We start from the raw sequence: 19,325 nt of genomic DNA on the forward strand, positions 1-19,325 counted from the left end.
ACTCAGTTGCCCTGCAACCCGGGCTCCCCCTGGTGGAGGATTAAGGACGACACTAATGAGGGCTGGAACTGAGATTTAATATTAAGAATAAAAGGACCTCTTTAACAATCACTATGGTAGTAGGGAAGCAGGAATCCTAAGACTCGGGAAAATGCAGCACATTTCATCTCTGGCTCTTGGAGATCTGCAAGCAGCTCAGAAAGTAGCTTGGCTCAGTCACCGTCCTTACGTAACTAAAGCTCCTTGGCTGAGTTTCTGTATTTGCGGTGTGGAGGCCTGAAGGCTCAGGGCTGGCAAGCTATTCCAGGGAACTTGAAGGGCTTGCCTCACTCCTTCCCAGGCCCAGTGAGGCCGACGATGTCAATGGTTAGCCAGTGCTGAGAGCCTGAGCCTGCTGCTGGCCTCCTGCTCTGCACTTAGCAGAGGATAAAGAACGAGTCCAGTCTAGCCCCCAACCCACTGGCTGAGAGGCATGATGACCCCAGGAGACATCCAGCCAAGCCCCAGCCTCAGGAGAGAAAGAAACAGATACATACTCTAGTAGATGGGGCAGTTTCCTGGAAAGACAGCAAAGGAAAGCAACCAAGGGCCCCAACTACACCAAAAGGGGAGCCTGAGACCCCGGCAGAAATGGCGAGGGTGGCCAAGTGTGCACTGGTTTATTGACCAAACCTCATATTCCAAACAACTTGTGTGACAGGCCAGGAAACCCCAGGCCTGTGGCAGCTGAACATAGAATTCCTGGTGGAAAGCTTTACTGGAACACAGTGTAGCCAGGGCTTACAGGGGAGGCCAGCCTTGGAGGAGTCCTACACAGGTCTTCTGGAGAAAACGATTACACCCACGCACTGAAAAAGAACCCCACAATCAAATGGCTCAAATGATAAAAAGACCCACTGTGGCCCATGGTGGAGAGAGAGTTCTGCAGCAATTGTGGGATGAGAGCTGTTCTTCAGGGGCTGAGCCTAGGCACTCAGGCCTCAGCTGGCCTACCAGTGAAGGCCTGAAGGTGGTGTTTTCTCATCTTTATTGCTTTCCAGGGAGAAGGGAGGGATCCGGACATCAAAGTGGGAACCATCAGGCCTCTCAAAGCGGAATGTGCCCCTGTGGGTTAGAGAGAAGCTGGGTTAGAGGGAGCGAGGGCTGAGGCCTTACTGAGGCTCTTGAGAGCCACAGGCCCTCAGCTCCAGAACTGAACACAGTGGATGAGGCAGGACGGGCTCTCTTTGGCCCAGCTCATGTCAGAATAACGCTGGTCCAGAAACCTAAGAGCCCTTTCTGGCCCTACATGAAAAGAAGAAACGCAGCTGTCCTGATTCTGGCCCTTAGATGCATACTTCATAAGCTACCCAACTATACTATCAGGTTAAAGAGTGAACCACCGGGAAAAAAAACAACTCCATGGGCAACTCAGTGCAGCATCAAACCACCAGACCTCTTAGGCCTAAGTCCTCAGTCCATGAAATTACAGGGAACTAGAAAACAGAAAAAAATTAGACAAGTCCCATGCAACAATCAAGAGCAAATAAGGCTGCATCTCAAGATGTAACCTGGCCCTGAATTAACCACAAACTACAAGCTCTCACTTTTCTGACCTGCGGCTGTGTCTGCGGGGTGGAGGTAGCCCTGTCCCCTGCCCGTACTCACTTACCACATGTGCCCGCTGGAAGCCTGCAGGGAGACGTGGCTGCTGTACTGGAATGCAGGCTGCTCCTTGGATAACACTGGTTCCTGTAAGGGTTCAGGCAAAATCGGTATGGCCAGACAAGCTCCCTGTACCCCAGGCCACATGCTGACTGCCAGAGCATCAGGAGGATGCCCCTTAGGCCTCCCACAGTGACTGCCTGCCAGTACCACCTCCCACGGCATAGCCGTTGACCTGGGCCTTTTATTCTGATTCTGGGAAAGAGAACCTCAGACTTAACATCTGTGGGCATGGGGCAAAGATGCTAGGCATAGGACCTCCTCTGTAAATACCCCTTCCAGAGTCCATTCACTGAGTGCCTAGATGCCAGGCACCACGGTGGTGCTCTGTAACCTCTGCTGACTTAAACCTCCTAGTAATTACGAGGTAATAGGTGTGACCCCCATTTTATCAGGAAAAAAACTGAGATTGTTGGTTAAACTGGCCCAAAGTTATGTGGTGAGTAAACCACACATAGCTGGCATTCAAAACCAGACTATCTCACTCCAAAGCCCTATTCTCAATATCCCACCCTGCTTCCCAACTCCCTGCTAACATGGAAAAATGGATGTTAAATGTGGCCCCTGGCCATTTCTTGTGACTTTATTTCACAAGAGACAGAGTTGGGTAGTGCAAGATTTGCAAAATCAGATCTCTGTGGACTAGCAGAGGATGCAAGTATGTAAAGAGGCAGAAGAATGACAACCAGAAGCAATGGGATGAGTGGGGATATTTTTAGTAAGGCTCTGTGCTGGCAATAAGACCTCTACATAAGCTTTGATGTCAGACTCCCTTGGATTCAAATCCAGGTCCTTCCACTACCAGCCACACAACCATGGGCCAGTTATTCACTTCACAACCTCTCTCTTCATCTGTGAATCAGGTAGTAAGAAAACTCTCTCACGGTGGTGTTGTAAGGTGTCACCCAAAACAGCCCAACACATTCACACACTGCCTCTGTCCCTAGCCACAGAGGAGGAGAGCAGGCACTCAGCCCCCAGGCCTGCTGGGAAGGAACAGAAAGTAGGCATTATTGGCCTGATGATGCTTACCCTGCCCACCACTCCTCGGCCTCTCACTGTCTCCAAGGTGCCAGATAAACTGAATATCCTCCAGTGTCGCTCCCGGAGCTGCACCACATCACTATCGAGGTTCTCTAAGCGGATACAGTAGCGCCACTGTGGGGAGTGGAGGAGAGAGTTCACAGCTGAAAAAGAACACCTGGGGCACCCCACCCAGTATTCTAGGAAAGCAAAAGGCAACAAAGACAAACAACCTGCAGTGCACAGCCCCACCCCCTCACCCTGCGCCAGAGGCAAATTCCAACTCCAACCCCCCCCCCCCCCCCCCCCCCCCCCCCGCCACCACCCTCCTAACCTGTACCCCCGATCCTATCCCTCCAGGCACACACTCACCCAGTAGACATGGGAATTCTGGGCTTCCTGGGGAAAAACACAAAGAATTTAAGTCCCAGAGGGCAGAAACGTCTGTTCTAATCAATAGTTCTCCAACTGAGTAGGTGTGTTCCAGGAAGGTTACAGAGACAGAACAATGCTGTTATGTGTGGGATGGAGAGTGGACTACAGCCAACAAACCCAAGAGAAGACAGCCTCCCCTGGCCTCATCCCTGGCCTCCCTCCTCCTTATCCTATCAAGATCACCAACAGAGCTGGGTGCCAATGGAAGTAAGCCACAAGGCCCTTCCCTTTCTCCCCAGTCATCCAGCTAGCTGCTGCCCCCAACTCCTGTAATCACTGCTGGCCCAGGCCACTGCCCTCCTCATCGGCCCTTCCATAGCCCAACACCATGACAATACTTGATGTGGTAACCTCTCCCACTACCATGAGCTCCTGTAAGGCAGGGACACGGTTTCATTTTTATTTGAAGCTCACAGCCAGGCAAGAAATAGTTCAATAAACATCTGACTAATGCATATAAAGTGTGAAGATCAGCCTATAGAGATTTAAACAAGTATGTGTATACTCTTCATAAACAGGAATCCCCTGAACCAGAACAGAAGGAAGAGTCAGCCTGGAGGACTCCATCCCAGAACTTGAGGATTTACCTGCTGCTCTAGGTCCCAGTGTCTGCCCCTTATGTGTAGCCCTGGGAAGAACCACGGGACACACAGTTTAAATCTGGAACCCACTCCAGCAGTCACACTGGGAACAGCACAGAAAACCTGGGGGCCTACCCCTGGGGGAAGGGGCCCAGGCCAGGTACACACCCTCATGCCCATGTAGAAGGGGATGACAGTGACACGAATGTTCTCTGTTGTCTCCCGGTGAACATCAGAGAGCTCCAGCCAGGGGTGGTTCTTCTCTTGCCAGGCCCGTAGTGTCTCCCGGGCCACAAAAGGGGGTGCTGAGGCAAGAAAGGACTAATCAGTCAGGCCCAATCCCAGGGGTTCTCCAACTGCCCCTCCTAGAGAACACTCCCCAGGGCTGGCTGGGGAAACGAGGGACCCAAACATGAAGCAAATGCACAGTCTGGAAGAAGGCACGAGGCCACCAAGAATAAGCCCTGAGGAGTTATGTGACATCCTAGGAAGAGAAATGGGCTAGGAGTGAGGAGCTCAGGTTTTCTGACCCTATTGTAACCCTGACCTTGCAGGGTTGAGTCCCTTCTTATCATCCCTGAGCCTTAGCTTCCATGTCTATGAGGAAGAGATAACAGCCACCCACCCAATAGGTCTAATGGGACGTCGAATAAGGTTGTGGATAGGGAGCTTTGAAGTTACTTCTATAACACTATCTTTGAAGAAAGGGCCCTCTTGCTCCAGCTTCCCTTCTTGAGAACTCACCTTTTGTCTGGTCATACAGAAGAAATCTTTCAAACAGCTCATGCTGGATGGGAACCTGATCGGTAGAGGTATAGGGGAGGATGTCTTCATGGCTGACATAGTCCAGGCCTGGCACAGGGAGGAAAAGAGGCAGTGAAACTCATACAGGAAAAAGGGAGGAACAAGGCTGAGAAGAAACACAATTCCAGGGGGATCCCTGGGTGGCTCAGCGGTTTAGCGCCTGCCTTTGGCCCAGGGCGCGATCCTGGAGTCCCAGGATGGGGTCCCGCATCGGGCTCCCGGCGTGGAGCCTGCTTCTCCCTCTGTCTGTGTCTCTGCCTATGTCTATCATAAATGATGGATAAATCTTTAAAAAGAAAGAAAAAGAAACACAATTCCTGGCCTTGTCTCAAGGTTGGATGAGCCTGGTACCATCACTCTCAGCTTGTCTCATCCCTCCTAGCAGATTAGAGGCATCAGAATCTTCTCATTGAGACCCACCAGACCTCTCATCAATAGGCATATTCAGATGCTCACTACTCACCTGGAATGGCGTAAAGGGCCCGGCTGTCATCATGGTTAGCCAAGAAAGTCACAGCTTCTGTCTGAGATCTCTGAGACTAAGGCAAGAAGTCAGAGATTTTCTTAGTCACTATCCAGTCCTGAGAATGTGGGCCCAGTGCTGATCCAGGCTCTCTGGGACCATCCTCCCTCTCTCTGTTCAGACCTTTCCCATGGAGAGAAACCCCCGGCCCAGCCATCTTGCTTACTTACTATATGTGGACAGTCTCGGGCATCAATCAGCACCTGATAGTAAGTGTGAGTTTTGCCTTTCACCTCCTTAGAACCATGGCCAGCAGGATTCTCTGCTCTACAGGGTAAGAGAAGAAGCCCAATATCACCCCAAGAGAAACAGAAGTAGTGCCTGCCCTCGCTCCCTACCACCTCCTTACCCCCAACAGACTAGTTAATGCCGGCTCTGAAGGGGTTTCAGCAGCAGCTGGGTATCTGCTCAGCAACACCCAGGCTCAGCCCCTCCCCAACCAGAGGCCAATAAGGGAATGCGGAGGGCCCATGGCTCAAAGTCACCATTTGTCTTACTCGCTGGCTGCTTCTTGGAAGAAGGGGACCATGCTGAGAAAGTCAAATTGCCCTTGGCCTTGGCTCCATCCATGGAGCCCCAAGCACCCCACTCTTCAAACATCCATGGAGATGTCTATGATTACTTAATGAAACTAGGCCTTTCTTTTTTTTTAAAGGGATTTTATTTATTTATTCATGAGAGACACAGAAAGAGAGAGAGGCAGAGACACAGGCAGAGGGAGAAGCAGGCTCCATGCAGGGAGCCCAACGTGGGACTCGATCCTGGGTCTCCAGGGTCAGGCCCTGGGCTGAAGGTGGCACTAAACCGCTGAGCCACCGGGGCTGCCCCGGCCTTTTCTTTTTTAATGTACTTGTGTAAGAAATCGAAAGAAAGGTTATAACTGAACAACAAAAAAATCAAGAAAATTAGTCCCTCAATGCTTTTTGGGTGACTTATAATGCAAATAGAAAACAGCTTGGGAAAGCATCCTGGGGAGGCCTACAGGGACCCTCTGACTTAAGACTGTCCCTGGCACTCAGCACTTTTATCTCCATGGTGTCAGGGAAGTACTCTGGGACTATTTCCATGGCCCAGGAGAATGTTGAATTCACCCCAGGGACCCCAATTATGTATGTTGACCATGAGTCAGGCCTCCTCCTGGGGGTATTGCGAGGTGCAATGACAGGGGTACTTACTTCTCTGGAGCTGCAGAAGCCACATCCCGGTCATATAGTCTGGCCTGCCAGGGAAACAGGACGACACCTCGGTAGCCAAAAACACTATGAAGGAAGAGCTAGGAGGAAAGAGAGCCTCAGTGAGGAAGCAGTCCACGTCCACAAGTCCTTCCAGGTGGGACTCAGACTACTAAGCGGCACAGGTGGCTACAATCCCAGCACAAGATCTTGCCAATCTTTCCCTTGAACTCTGTGATCTACCCTCACCAGCTTCAGGACACTCTTACCTCCTCTTTACCTGGCTGACTTCTACTGATCCTTTAGACCATAGCTTAGAGCTCTAGGAAGCCTTCCCTGACCTCCCCTCCACTTAGCATCATGCTTAGCCACAGACTCCATCTAGACTTCCTCTCTAGACTGCCAGCTCTACGAAGGCATTGCTTTCTGAGTCAAGTTCAATGCACAACACCTGGTCCGTTGCAGGCATTCAAGCGGGAAGTTGAGTAAACAAAAAGTCCTTACTTACAAGGGGCCTAAATCTATTTTAGTGGATCTCGCACAAAGCTGATAGGAAAACAAGAATCTCACACCCACAGCTTATATTACACTGCAATCAGTTCAACTATGACAAAGAATCAAGAGTTTGCTTTTCTTTTTTTCTTTCTTTCTTTTATTTTTAGAGAGGGAGTAAGGGGAGGGAGAGAGGGAAGGGAGAGAGACAATCTATAGCAGGCTCCACACCTAGCCCAGAGTCAGACGTGGGGCTCGGTCCCAGGACCCTGAGATCATGCCCTGAGCCAAAATCTAGAGTTGGACATTTAACTGTTTGAGCCTCCCAGTCACCCCCAAAGGTTTGCTTTTCTTTCTTTCTTTTTTTTTTTTTTTAAAGATTTTATTTATTTACTCATGAGAGATACACAGAAAGAGGCAGAGACACAGGCAGAGGGAGAAGCAGGCTCCCTGTGAGGAGCCCATTGTGGAACTCAATCATGGGACTCTGGGACCACGCCCTGAGCTAAAGGCAGATGCTCACAACCACTGAGCCACCCAGGCATCCAAAGCTTTGCTTTTCTGAAAGCTCCCTTCACTGGCTTCCCACCTTCCACTAAATTATAGGATTCAACAATCTGGCTCTCTCCTTCCTTTGGTTCAAATTATCTCTGTCCACGCTAACTTAGAAGGAGAACCCTTTGATACATGAAAAGGATTCAGATCCAGGAAAACAGAAACCCCATCTTAAAAAATCTGTGATTCTGGTCTGGCACTGAACACCAAGGCAGAAAACTGTAACATTCGAGCCTATGACCGAAGCTGACCCTTTCAAGATGCAGGGCATATCCTGAAAATGAAAAATGACCCAGCCCAGCACTCACCTGCCCGGTCTCATATTTTCCATTCTGTTTTGGCACCTCAAATACACCAACCGTCTCCAAAACTTTGCCCTCTGGTCGGTTTCTGGTTAGGAAGGAAAAGAACAAGCAACTGAAAGGCTGAGGAGGTAATGGTACCTAGCCCATCAGAAAAAGCTACTAGGATACCGAGGGGCCAGGCAGTGACAGCAGAGAAAGGCCCAAGCCGTGGGGCAGGTGAAGCAGGGAAGGGTCCTGCCAAACCACCACTCCAGATCCCGTCTTTTCCTCTTTGAGATCTAGCCACAGGCCCTGCCTCGGTTTCTGTGTTATGTCTGACGGCTCCCACATCACTTTGTTCTCTCTTCACTCTCAGCATTCCTCATATCATGCCCTCGCACCCTGCTTATTTGTACCTCTTGCCGGTTTCTTTCCTGCCCTTCCCACCTTGCATTTGTTATTTGTGCCCATGTCTCATCTCAACTAGAGACCGTAGGTTCTCTGGGAGCAATACCTGCGTCTGATGAGCCTGTGTTCCCCCTCAGAGCCAAGTGTGTAAAACATTTGTTCTAATTCCATCTCTGTCTATGCCCAGAAACTGCAGCCTTCACCCTGCCCTTGAAGGGCTTAACCATCATCACCATACGTCCTACTGCACTCCCCGCATTGCACCTAGTAGTCTTTCAATCTAGTTTTTGTTCAGATTTACATCAAATTTCCCTCGGGTCTTAAGGTGCAAATACTTATCATCCATCTTTCCCCAACACCAGTGTCTAATTTCAGCCCCCCCCCCCCAAAAAAAGGTCAGTTCTCTCAGTGGTCTCTCTGGACAGGGCTGCTCTTTCTAGGGGTCCTTCCAAGGTCTGCTATTCTTAGCCTTGTGGAGACGTGAACCTTATGCTCCCTCTCACTTGATCCTCCAGGCCGTTTGACCTGCCTGTCCCATCGCTAGAGACCATGCTCACATCATCCCCGTGACCTCAAGCCCCCTCCCCAGGTCACACACTAAGAACCAGCCTCCCCAAGGTCAGCTGAAACCTGGGCCCTACGCAGGGCCCTCCTAAAAGTCCTGTTTCCCACTTCGAGCATCTTTCTGAGGGAGGCCTTGTCCTAACCCGGGGCTGGGGTTCATGTCGGAGCCCTAAAGTTTAATTAAAAGGCTGCCCACTAGCAACAGCGCTCGAGATCCCCATCTGGGGAGGCAGGATTCGCTCTGGGAGGTTACTAGCTCCCGCTCAGGGCCAGCCCGGCGTAACCCGGGGCTCTGGGCCGCGCTCCCTTCTCTGTTCCTGGCGCACGTCCCAGGCAGGGCGGGTCGGCTGCCGGCCGGGACCCTCTCCCGGGTCGCACCCCAGTCACCCTCGGCCGGCCGAGCCTCCCGGCCTCCTCGCGGGCCGGAACACGCTCCCCGGGCTCCAGGGACGGGCCCCGCGCTCAGTCCCTCACCGGGACGAGAGGTGCCTCCGCGTCGTCGCTGTCGCCGCTGGCGGGAAGGCCCCAGCTCCACCTGCCACACAGAGTGGCCTCGGCCCCCGAGCCCCGGTTAGCGAGCGGGCCCACCAGCGGCTGCCCACGGCCAGGGCCCGCCGGGCCACGCAGCCCGCCATGTCCCGGGGAGCGCCCGCTCGGCGGCCGACACTGGGCCCAGGCCGCGGCCGCGGGCGTTCTGCCCCCGCCCCACACTGCCCCGCGCCGCGTCCCCGCCCCCTCGGCCCCCCGCCGGGCTCAGCCCGCCCCGCGAGCGGCAGGCTCCTTCCGGCGCGCGGTGGGCGGAAGTCCCGGCCCCGCGTCACCTGACCCTAAGTCCGGTAGACATGGCGTCTTGCCTGCTTGCGGGTGATCGGCTGGTGCGCGCTTTGGCTCCCGGTGGGGAGCTGGAGCCAGAGCAGCTGCCCCGGAAGCTGCGTGCAGAACTGGAAGCCGTGCTGGGGGAGAAGCACAAGGACGGTGATTTTCCCAGTGGCCCCTCGCGCCTGGTTCCCTTCCGCCTGATCCGAGATCTGCATCAGTACCTGAGAGAGACGGGTGAGCCCCAGTCTCCAGCCCGGACTCACCTCCCTTTTTCCAGAGTCTTCTCCCACCTCTGGCATCGTTACGAGGGGGGAAAAATGCCATCAGCCTCCGTCCCCCGCGGAATGGTCATCTAACCAACCCAAGAGTCACCTCATAAACCGTAGGGCAATACACTCCCTTAACAGCTTCCGTGGATGGGGCTTCTTGTGCCGTTTCTGCTCTCTTGAGAGTCTCCCCTTCACTACGCAGCCGACTCCGGGCCGCCTGACCTTTGAGGAGGTCTAGTTTTAAACCAGTACCGCCGCACAAGTTCAATTTCTTAAAAGCCACATTAGAAAATGACGTAGGATAGTGAGCTTGTCCTGTTTGGAAATCTGGATTTCTTTCCATCTCAAAAGCAAGCCAAATCTGATAGGGTTTTTTATTTTTCTCTTTTTCTTTTTCTTTTTTTTTTTTTTTCTTCCACGTAGGATGATGGAAAGCCGTATTGAAAGACCTGACCTGGGAGTCGCATCTGAGTGCTAGTCCTAGCTCTGCCACAAAGTCCTCTTGGAGAATTCATTTCTTTTCCTTGGGTCTCAGTTCCCTTAACTGTAAAGGAAGGGAATAGGACAAACTAGTTTGTAAGGTCTTTTGCCAGAGTTAACATAGCCTATCCAGAGGTACAAAGGGTAGACCACTCAACTATTAGAACTAAAACATACATGTTGACAAAGATACTTAATTCATTACTTTATACTATGACAGTCTAAAGATGCTTTCCTTCTTTACTTACCTACACACAAAAACTTTGATATTTTATATCATTCAGTTCAAAGACATTCCTAAAGTCCTTTGTGACTTCATATTTGACCCATGGACTATTTTAAAATGTATTTATAAATGTTTAAACATATGGAAAATTTATCATTATGCCTGTTATTGATTTCAGATTCAATTGCATTATGAACAGAGACCATACTCTGTGATGATTTCAATTCATTGAAATCTGTTGAGACTTGTTTTACAACCCAGCATACGGTCAATTAGAATAAATGTTACATGTATATTTGAAAAAAAAAAAAACTAAAACATAATGATCATCTAGTACACTGTTCTCTGAGCATTTACCATCACTGTGACTTAAATCTATTTAGGGCAGTTCTATTGTGGCCACAGCATGACTTAATCTAAAGGTAAACTTAAGTGGCTTACGTGTTAGCTGTGACGTGAGCAAGATAATTGAGAGCTAACACTTAAAGTCAGCTATGTGCACTAAGAGATATTTATGTGGAATTGTTCTTGATTCTTCTCAGTTGAAAATGAGCTTCAAAATGAATTAAAATAGGAATAGCCATGTTTTATTTTGATAGGAAAAAGCAGAAGGGCCAGGCCCTTTTCTGATCTTAATCCTTCAAGCTCAATTCTATGGGTCATTATGTTTGTGGAAATCTTTTCTTCCTAGGTTCCACACTATACCTTCATGAGCTCCTAGAAGGCAGTGAAATCTATCTCCCAGAGGTTGTGAAGCCTCCTCGGGTATGTAAAAGATATATCTGTGAGAAGGGGTGTTGACTAAATTAGACTTATTCACAGTACATTCAGATTTATGAAACAGCCTTTGGGCTCAAAAGTTAGTCTTTTAAATCCTTGAGGGCTGGGGTGGGGAAACTGGATATCATCCTTCCGGCTTGACAGCTTGGAAAGTAGATCAAAAAAAACCAGGTTCCAAAGCAGGGGAGGCAGAACTAGTACATGGGTCTCTTGGCACCCTTAGCAGTGCTTTGCCCCCTAAAACCAACGATTGTGGCATTGGTTTTCTAGCAAGCTGGGAATATTCTTCTCCTTTGATTTTTCTGCCTCAGAACCCAGAACTAGTTGCCCGTTTGGAGAAGATTAAGATACAGCTGGCCAATGAGGAATATAAGCGGATCACATACAATGTCACCTGTCAGGTAAGGGCCTGTTCTTCAATACAAGGACTAAGTAGCCCCTACAAGCAGAGCCCTGCACTGGGAAGAGGTACAGAGGGAAAAAAATATCATAGAAGCTTGGTTTTTATACCCATCAGGGACCATAGAAGTTCTGTGCTGCATACAAACCTAATATTCCCACCTCATTTACTGAGACTCAGGGCTCAGGTGGTGACTGATTCTTAAAAGTTGTAGAGCTAGAGATAAGCCTTAGAGCCTTTCTTCTGACAGGGCTCCCTGTCATTCTGTGGCATGTTCCTGCCCTAGAGCAGAAGAGGAATAGGTGGGTACTGGGAACCTATGTCCTTTCTCCGAAATGTTTGATCTGTGATCCGCAAAAAAAATCCAGCTGGTCCCAGACAACAGAATCCATGGAGAAGGCAGAGTTAATGTTTTGGGAAATAAAGAGAGCAGAGCCCGGATTGACAAATGAATACTCTGGGCTGCCTCTGAGCTGCTTCCATTTGGAATCATTTGTGTTATCTTTTCCCCAGGATTCAAGGCATGGTGGGACTCTTAGTGACCTGGGAAAGCAAGGTGAAGTACTGGGAAATCACCCTGTAAGCCTCTCCCCTGGGAGGGGTTGGTCACAGCCCTTCTTCCCACCCCAGTGCCCTGGGTTTAAACCTGAGCTATTCAGGCTTGACATATGAGGGAAACCCAATTGATAGGGGAGGTAGCCCTGATATAAGAGGGCCTTGTGGAGGATGCTGACCTAAAGGTTTCTTCCTCGGCTTCTTCCCTGAAGTGAGGTCAGTGAAAGCGCTGGTCATCACCATCTTCAACTTTATTGTCACGGTGGCAGCTGCCTTCGTCTGCACTTACCTTGGAAGTCAATATATCTTCACAGAAATGGCCTCAGTAAGTAGGCACTGGGCAGGGCAAGGTGCCCCGGGTGGGAGTGTTGGTGGGAGAGGGAGGACATATGTGAAAGTGCCTTGAACAAGTTAGATGTTAAATATTTATGCAGCGAACAAGAGGAACATTTGAGCTGCCCAGCAGTCGTGGGTACCTCAAAAGAGAATCCAGATCCTCTTTTCTTCTCTTCCTCCCAACTTACGGGCTGGGTTTTCTTCCCTTCCCCATCCTTTCTAGAAGTACTGGAGGCTGCAGAGCTGGATGCTGGCCTGCATCCCCTAAGCCTGGTTCTCTCTCTCTCTCCCCAGCGAGTACTAGCTGCATTGATCGTGGCCTCCGTGGTGGGCCTGGCCGAGCTGTATGTCATGGTGCGGGCGATGGAAGGCGAGTTGGGAGAGCTTTAACTCGTGGTTCATTGTCAAAGTCTGGAGCAGGTTTTGGGGGACTTCAGGCTCCCAGCTGCCTGACTCAGAGTCAACCTATCAGGCTCTTTGTCCATAACTCCGGTTAGTCAGAGAGCTGTACCAAGGCTGTTCCTGCCGGAGCTCTGTCCTCTGTCAGTTTCCAGAGGGGCAGGAAAAGAGACTCAGACAACAAATGAAAAGAACTGCTCTTTCAGTTCCTTCTCCTGAACCCAGTGCCCATCTGCCTTCTCTAGTCCATCTCGGCACTGCCAAAGCTGGGTTTTTGTTTTTGTTTTTTTCTATCGGGAGTAAATGGAATCCAGGTCTTCCCAAAGTAGACCATACTGTCTTGAACCTCCCCAGGTACACAAATCAATGGTCATCCTTGCTCCAAAGATGCTTCACACAGACCTGTAATTTAGATCAGTAACCTCCAAAAAAGCAGAAAGGATTCCTTTTCTCTACTTTGTTTGGGAAGAGGAACTGATCACAGGTCATTAAATAAGAGGAGGACAAGTTGGTACAAGGATGGTGAAATTGGGAACTAAGCTGCCACATTTCCAGAATCTTAGTTTCGGTCTTCATCCTCTCCTGGCCTTTTTCAGATTTTCTATATGCTTTTACCTGTCTCTTCCACTCACCAACCCTCCTCAAACTTCTCACCTTTCCATCACCCTTTGCTCTGCCTCCAAAAATGAAAACAATTCAGATGGCAAAACAGTATGGTCTGCTTTTAATTGAAAATCTCTTGTGCTTGTATATGTTGGTGGGAAGAGTATCCCTACTGTGGATTATCTCAGCTGATAAAGGGAGATGTTCTTTGTAGATATGGACTGTTTCCAGATTTAACTGTATATGTGAATATGAATAAGCATACACATGAATATGTATATGTAACATTATAAATATGTGTACGTATTATCCGTTAGCCTGATGGGGAGGTTTTATGTAGGTTATTAAAATGTCTGAGTTTAGGGGAGTGCGAAAAATAGTTTGTTAAGTGTGCACAGCTGAGTAATTGCTTTATGTGATTACTTTTGGTCTTTGTATCGCTTCTCGGCCTTTTGGCTAAGATCAAGTGTACTTTTGGTCTTTGTAACAATCCTGGAGGTTGGAAAAGGAAATGGCTTTAGGCCCCTTTTCCCAAAGACAAAACTGAGGCTGAGAGAGATCAGATGATCTTTCCTTCTCTGTTCTGAAGTCTGAAATTCTGTGTAATGTTAAACTTCTAAGAACTTCAATTAGTAGGCATACTGATAGAATCTGTGTAAAGGTACTTAAAAACTATCAGCAATAGTTATTTATCCAATAAATATTTACTGTATCCCCTGTATTCTTATTTCAAATCTTGTGACAACACAGAAGCCCAAAGATTCCTCAGTTCTTTTTTTGTTTTTTTGTTTTTTTTTTTTAAGATTTAATTTATTTATTCATGAGAGACACACCGAGAGAGAGAAAGAGAGAGAGAGAGAGAGAGAGAGATATTGAGGCAGAGGGAGAAGCAGACTCCATTCAGGGAGCCCGATGTGGGACTCAGTCCCAGGACCCCAGGATCATGCCCTGAGCCAAAGGCAGACACTCAACTGTTGAGCCACCCAGGCGTCCCAAGATTCCTAAGTTCTGATAATTGTTCATTGTTTTTGTTTTTTTTAAGATTTTATTTATCCTTGAGGGACACAAAGAGAGAGGCAGAGACATAGGCAGAGGGAGAATCAGGCTCCATGCAGGGAGCCCCACGTGGGACTTGATCCCAGGACCCCAGGATCATGCCCTGAACTGAGCCACCCAGGCATCCCTCAGTGTCTGTTTGTAATGGTATACTCCTTTCCATTTGTTCACACTATGAAATCCTGTGGTCTTTGGTCTTCCTCCCCCACCCCCACCCCCACCCCCTCACCCCCAGGATACTCTTCTGTTTTTAGAAATTACATACTCATGGGACACCTGGGTAGCTCAGTTAGTTAAGCATCTGAATCATGATTTCAGTTCAGGTCATGATCTCATGGGTTGTGAAACTGAGCCCCAAATCAGGCGCCACATTCAGCAGGGAGTCTACTTGAGTCTCTCCCTCCCTCTCCCTCTGCCCTGGCCCTGCTCACTTTCTGTCTCTCTCTAAAACAAATAAATCGGGGGATCCCTGGGTGGCGCAGTGGTTTGGCGCCTGCCTTTGGCCCAGGGCGCGATCCTGGAGACCCGGGATCGAGTCCCACGTCGGGCTCCCGGTGCATGGAGCCTGCTTCTCCCTCTGCCTGTGTCTCTGCCTCTCTCTCTCTCACTGTGTGCCTGTCATAAATAAATAAAAATTTAAAAAATATATATTTAAAACAAATAAATCTTTTTAAAAAGAAAAAGAAATTACATGCTTGTTGGTTCAGTAGACATTTGTTCTAGTGTTTGTCAGTTTCTGCTTGATACATAACCAGCCTGAACTTCTCTAGACAGCACATGAGAGAGAGGAAAGCTTTCATTCCTTCTGTTCCACCATAGATCACTTTGTTGAGAAATCTTAGAATTTCTATTGTTGGTTGAAAGAAATGTCAACTGTAAGAAAAAGTGCAGGTGGCATTTTATAATGTCTGTAGCAACCCAGACCATTTAAGACCGAGTTTAAAAGCCACACTGAATTTTTGTGGAGATTCATGGCTATACTACTTGCTCCTATAGCCTTAAGCTTTCACACACCCCCAGATAACTGGATTAGAAGGTTGGAAGACTTGTAAATGTTAGATAAAGAGCAGGCCTCTCCAACAGCTTCTGACCCGGGGCATCCTCTCGCCTGACCCTAGAATGGGGTCCTTACCTGATCCCAAGCCTCTACTCACAAGCCAATGGGCTTCTGTGGCATTGAACACTTATTGAGAGCTCCTTTATGAGCCGAGTACTGTGCCAGCTTCTGGAGATCAAGAGGTAGAAGACCTAGTTCCTGCCAAGGAAATCTTTCCTGTGCAAAGTGTTTTCCATGTGCAGGGGCTAAGTTGGAGATAGCAATCAGGCTTTCTGTTCTCCGGTTCGTGTCGCAGAGAACTCTGCTCCCAGCCACTTCCTCTATCTCTCAATGCTCCATATTTTTTTCCAGCGCAGTCTGGGCCTGGGGCTTCCCAGGGCAAAAGGGGGATGCTTGGCAGGAGGCCAAAGGAACAAGAAGTTTGGGGCCTTCCCAGTCTCCTAGCCTATTGTATGGAGATGAAAGGCAACTCAGGTGAATTGAGAGCTTTTATAATATGTCACAGCACATGAAGCCTTTCATTTAATACTGCTTCTTATTCCCATAATGGAAAGAAGACAAGTATTATCACCCCCTTTTTGCAGGCTCATATGCTTTCAGAGAGTTGCAAGGTTACGTAGCAAAGCTAGGATCCGAATACCCTAGACTGGTTGCAAACTACATGCTTTTTGGAGCAGAGCAACTCCAGAAGTGGAGGCAGCTGGAGCGTCCTGGAACCAGTGGGAAGAAAGAGCAGAAGGTGCCAGCAGAGCCTCCCATCTCTCTAGGGCCCGTCAGCCAAAGCCCTAAGCCCTTCAATTAACCATCCTTCTAACTAATCCCAGTAGAATCCTGGGTAATGCCTCCCACCCAGGATCTGTGTGGAACCTGGCCCTATTTAGGGATTAGGTGATGGAGATACATTTCAAAAGCAAACGGCGGCTTGTCCTTATTCGTTTGCAGCACACAACAATCCAGATTAAGGTATAGAGTTTGGGTTTTATTTGGAGATTAGTTGGTAATACAGATGATGGTGATACAAAAACCCAATGTTGCCAGAGTGCATACCCCCACCCCCTGCTAAATCTGTCAGGTTGTCTCCACAGCCTCAGGTCAGAGGGCAACCAATATGATCTTTGTGAAAATTAAATGAACATAAGCCCCGGGCTCCTCTTTCTACTTTATTCCTTTGATAGGACTTCCTCGATTAATTTGTCCAGGTGGGAATAGTTCAGAAGAGGGGGGCTGGTTCCTAACAGTCTGGAATGAGTTTCAGTGCTCTCCTCACCTAGCTCAGCAGTTAGTTAGCCAATGGCCTGAAAGTGAGGAGGGGCTGCCTATTCTTTAGAGGAAGGAGGTATTGTCAGCTGGGGTAAGAAGAACTGGTGGCCAAGCCTGGCCTGAGAGATTGAAAACAGGGCCCTTACCTCATTTCTCTGAAGGTACCTTTTGCCACAGCAACGGGCAGGGCACTGGGTGCTAAAGCCCAGCCCTGGTGACTCTGGGCTGGCCTGGAAGACGGGAGGGATCCCTGAGCTAACCTTCCTTCCGATAAGAGAACTTCCTTGTGTAAAAGGAGGGGCAGGGGATCTATCTCTGATATGTTCAGTCCTAAGGGGCAGGGTGGGCTGCAGAGCCAGAGGAGTGGTCTCACAAGTTCTAGACTTAGATTAGGAGTGGTCCAGGTTGGTGACAATGGCCGAGGCATAGATGAGGTCCGATAAGCTGCCCAGTGAGGTCTGGGTAGTGGCTCGCTCTGAAGAAAGGTGGACCCCTGATGCTCCAGCTGGTCCCCATGGGGCTACAGCTTTAGCCCCTGCCCAGCCTTGCCCTGGACCCAAGCCAGGAGCTGGGCAGGAAGCTTGTCGACACATTGAGGCACACTGAGGCGTGTTGTTGGAGGGCGGATGCTGGCCTAGTGTTGGGGGCTCCCGGGACTGCTGGAGGGTATCTGGAAGAGAATGGGCTCTCTGGGTGTGTTCAGGCCTGGGGCTTAGGTCTCCTGCCTTCCTATTCTTGATTCTCTTGGCCCGGCGGTTCTGGAACCACACCTGATAAGGGAAAAAGGAATCTCTTTGGCCTCCAGCTTACCCTCCCCCGGCTACCAGGAAAGCAAAACCTGGAAGCAGGATACTCAGAGAAAGGGGGCTGAGCGAGAGTACCGCCACCCTGAGGGAAGCTCACCTGTATCTTGTCCTCAGGAAGGCAGGTGACCCGAGCCAGGTGCTCACGGGTGCCAATGTCAGGGTAGGGCCATGCTGCAAACACCCGTTCCAGCTCCAGCAGCTGCCCTCTGCTGAAGGTGGTCCGCTTTCTCCGGTGGGAACCCAGCCCACTGGCATGGCCTGTAGGCCAGAGTAGGGGGGTCAAGCCAGGACTCCCTGTGAGAGCCTCCATCCCAGACTCAAAACCCCCCAGCAGGCCCTGAAGCCCCTACTCCGCTTCCCCCACTTCAGCCTCCCCCCATCACACCTTCCCCATGTTCTCCCCCTGTCCCCACCAGATCACCTGTTGAGGGTGCATCCACAGGGCTGGCCATGAAGCTGGCAGAGAATGAGGAGCCAGAAGGCCATGCCAAGGCTGTGCCCACACCACACCCCTCCTCATGGGTTTTATCCTGCTCAGAGGGCTGGCCCCGCCTCCAGGAGGAGAGACGTTTCAGGTCCAGCTGGAGGGGAGCAGAGCCATCCCAGAGGAAAGGGGAGACCTGGGGCAATCTTGGGGCTTGGGTGGTATAAATGGGGCAAAACTTCCATGGCCCCTGCCCCTCCAGAGCTTCATAAAAGAAGCTGGCCTGAGTCCCCACTCCTTACACTGCAAACTGGCAGCCTGTGTCTGAAATCCTGTATTTTGTGAAGATCTTCCCCGGACTTGTTCCAGGAAGCCAAAACAATTCCTCTCTCGAATGCTCTCGTGCTTTACCTGCGCCTTCTGGAGCCCTTAGTGCCCTAGTGCTGGCTACCTGCAGGGGAGAACAGGCGGAGTCCTGTGCCACAGCTGAAGGGCAGGCTGGTGAAGCTGGGCAGGATAAGGATGGTGACAAGGGAATGGCAGGTGAACTGCAACCACCTTGCCCTCAGCAGGGCTGGGGAGCAGACATTACCACCAGCTTGGCCCCAGGTCGGCTTTAGAGATCTGTCTGCATCTTACCCTTCCTCCATGGCCCCTTGAAAGCCCATATGGGCTCCTTAGAGTCCACGATCCTAGAACCAGAAGAGGTTCCACAGGTACAATTGAGGTGTTCTAAGATTAGATGTTTGTACCGAATAGTCATCCTGTAAGTCTTCTGAGTCACTTTTCTAAGAAATGGGTACATATGAATTTCCTTTGAGTTCTTGTCCTTCCTTCTCATAACCTCAGTGCTCCACACCCCAGACCCAAGATGGAGGCCTCAAAGAAAGGCTCATCCTCGGGGTAGGTTTTGGGGAGCACACCAATTCCCTAGGCTAACCACACTGCAGGCTCAGGATGGGCAGAAAAGCTGAACTAAAACCCCACCCCCTCTGCCCCTTCTCTCTCCTCCAAGACCTTAGTCAAGTCCAAGAGGCGAAACAAGCCCAGGGCAGGGAGGGGCACTTGGTAGCAGCTCCTGTCATCATTAGTGGGGTTCAAGCTCCTGTTAATGTTGGTAGGTTGGTAGGGGCTGCTTAGCTCAAGAGGCAGGCTAGTACTCATGAGGCCCTCCCCAGCCCAAAGCTTTTCGGATTCACAGAGATGGCCTGAGCCCAACATGGACTGGACACAAGGATGCTCTCCTCCCCAAGACATCATGACAGCTCAGCCTCCCCTCCTTTTCCCAAGCAGATCCCTGTCTCCTGCCT

At 50.0% G+C, this 19,325-nt stretch overlaps 3 protein-coding genes and 1 pseudogene across 3 annotated transcripts; 2 read left to right on the forward strand and 2 right to left on the reverse strand.

Moving 5' to 3' along the window:
- Window positions 1-56: 56 nt before the first annotated feature.
- Window positions 57-9,244, reverse strand: POLDIP2 (DNA polymerase delta interacting protein 2). The gene is made up of 11 exons (XM_055327883.1): window positions 9,020-9,244; window positions 7,598-7,679; window positions 6,246-6,343; window positions 5,241-5,337; window positions 5,011-5,086; window positions 4,488-4,595; window positions 3,912-4,048; window positions 3,100-3,126; window positions 2,737-2,862; window positions 1,652-1,731; window positions 57-1,104 (listed from the first exon to the last, which is right to left on the reverse strand). Exons 1-11 carry the CDS (start codon window positions 9,178-9,180, stop codon window positions 990-992), a joined length of 1,107 nt encoding a protein of 368 aa, XP_055183858.1. The 5' UTR covers window positions 9,181-9,244; the 3' UTR covers window positions 57-989.
- Window positions 9,245-9,361: 117 nt separating this feature from the next.
- Window positions 9,362-15,081, forward strand: TMEM199 (transmembrane protein 199). The gene is made up of 6 exons (XM_055300032.1): window positions 9,362-9,598; window positions 11,031-11,104; window positions 11,431-11,520; window positions 12,033-12,075; window positions 12,287-12,399; window positions 12,705-15,081. Exons 1-6 carry the CDS (start codon window positions 9,388-9,390, stop codon window positions 12,798-12,800), a joined length of 627 nt encoding a protein of 208 aa, XP_055156007.1. The 5' UTR covers window positions 9,362-9,387; the 3' UTR covers window positions 12,801-15,081.
- Window positions 13,849-13,990, forward strand: LOC129518524 (U2 spliceosomal RNA; annotated as a pseudogene).
- Window positions 15,082-16,420: 1,339 nt separating the features above from the next.
- Window positions 16,421-17,913, reverse strand: SEBOX (SEBOX homeobox). The gene is made up of 2 exons (XM_055322503.1): window positions 17,689-17,913; window positions 16,421-17,555 (listed from the first exon to the last, which is right to left on the reverse strand). The coding sequence occupies exons 1-2, from the start codon at window positions 17,899-17,901 to the stop codon at window positions 17,175-17,177; spliced, it is 594 nt and encodes a 197-aa protein (XP_055178478.1). The 5' UTR covers window positions 17,902-17,913; the 3' UTR covers window positions 16,421-17,174.
- Between the last annotated feature and the right edge of the window lie 1,412 nt (window positions 17,914-19,325).

Source organism: Nyctereutes procyonoides, unplaced genomic scaffold (genome assembly GCF_905146905.1).
Source record: "Nyctereutes procyonoides isolate TBG_1078 unplaced genomic scaffold, NYPRO_anot_genome, whole genome shotgun sequence".
NCBI lineage: Eukaryota > Metazoa > Chordata > Mammalia > Carnivora > Canidae > Nyctereutes > Nyctereutes procyonoides.

Excerpts from the sequence above, each read along its gene's own strand:
- POLDIP2 (XM_055327883.1), bottom strand. The coding sequence starts at position 9,180 with ATGGCGGGCTGCGTGGCCCGGCGGGCCCTGGCCGTGGGCAGCCGCTGG. Across the intron at positions 4,049-4,487 it reads TCTGTATGACCAGACAAAAG|CACCCCCTTTTGTGGCCCGG; the intron begins GTGAGTTCTCAA and ends TTCTTGCCTCAG. Across the intron at positions 2,863-3,099 it reads AGAATTCCCATGTCTACTGG|TGGCGCTACTGTATCCGCTT; the intron begins GTGAGTGTGTGC and ends CACTCCCCACAG.
- TMEM199 (XM_055300032.1), top strand. The coding sequence starts at position 9,388 with ATGGCGTCTTGCCTGCTTGCGGGTGATCGGCTGGTGCGCGCTTTGGCT. Across the intron at positions 9,599-11,030 it reads TCAGTACCTGAGAGAGACGG|GTTCCACACTATACCTTCAT; the intron begins GTGAGCCCCAGT and ends TTTTCTTCCTAG. Across the intron at positions 12,400-12,704 it reads TCTTCACAGAAATGGCCTCA|CGAGTACTAGCTGCATTGAT; the intron begins GTAAGTAGGCAC and ends CTCTCTCCCCAG.
- SEBOX (XM_055322503.1), bottom strand. The coding sequence starts at position 17,901 with ATGGAGGCTCTCACAGGGAGTCCTGGCTTGACCCCCCTACTCTGGCCT. Across the intron at positions 17,556-17,688 it reads TTCCTGAGGACAAGATACAG|GTGTGGTTCCAGAACCGCCG; the intron begins GTGAGCTTCCCT and ends TTCCCTTATCAG.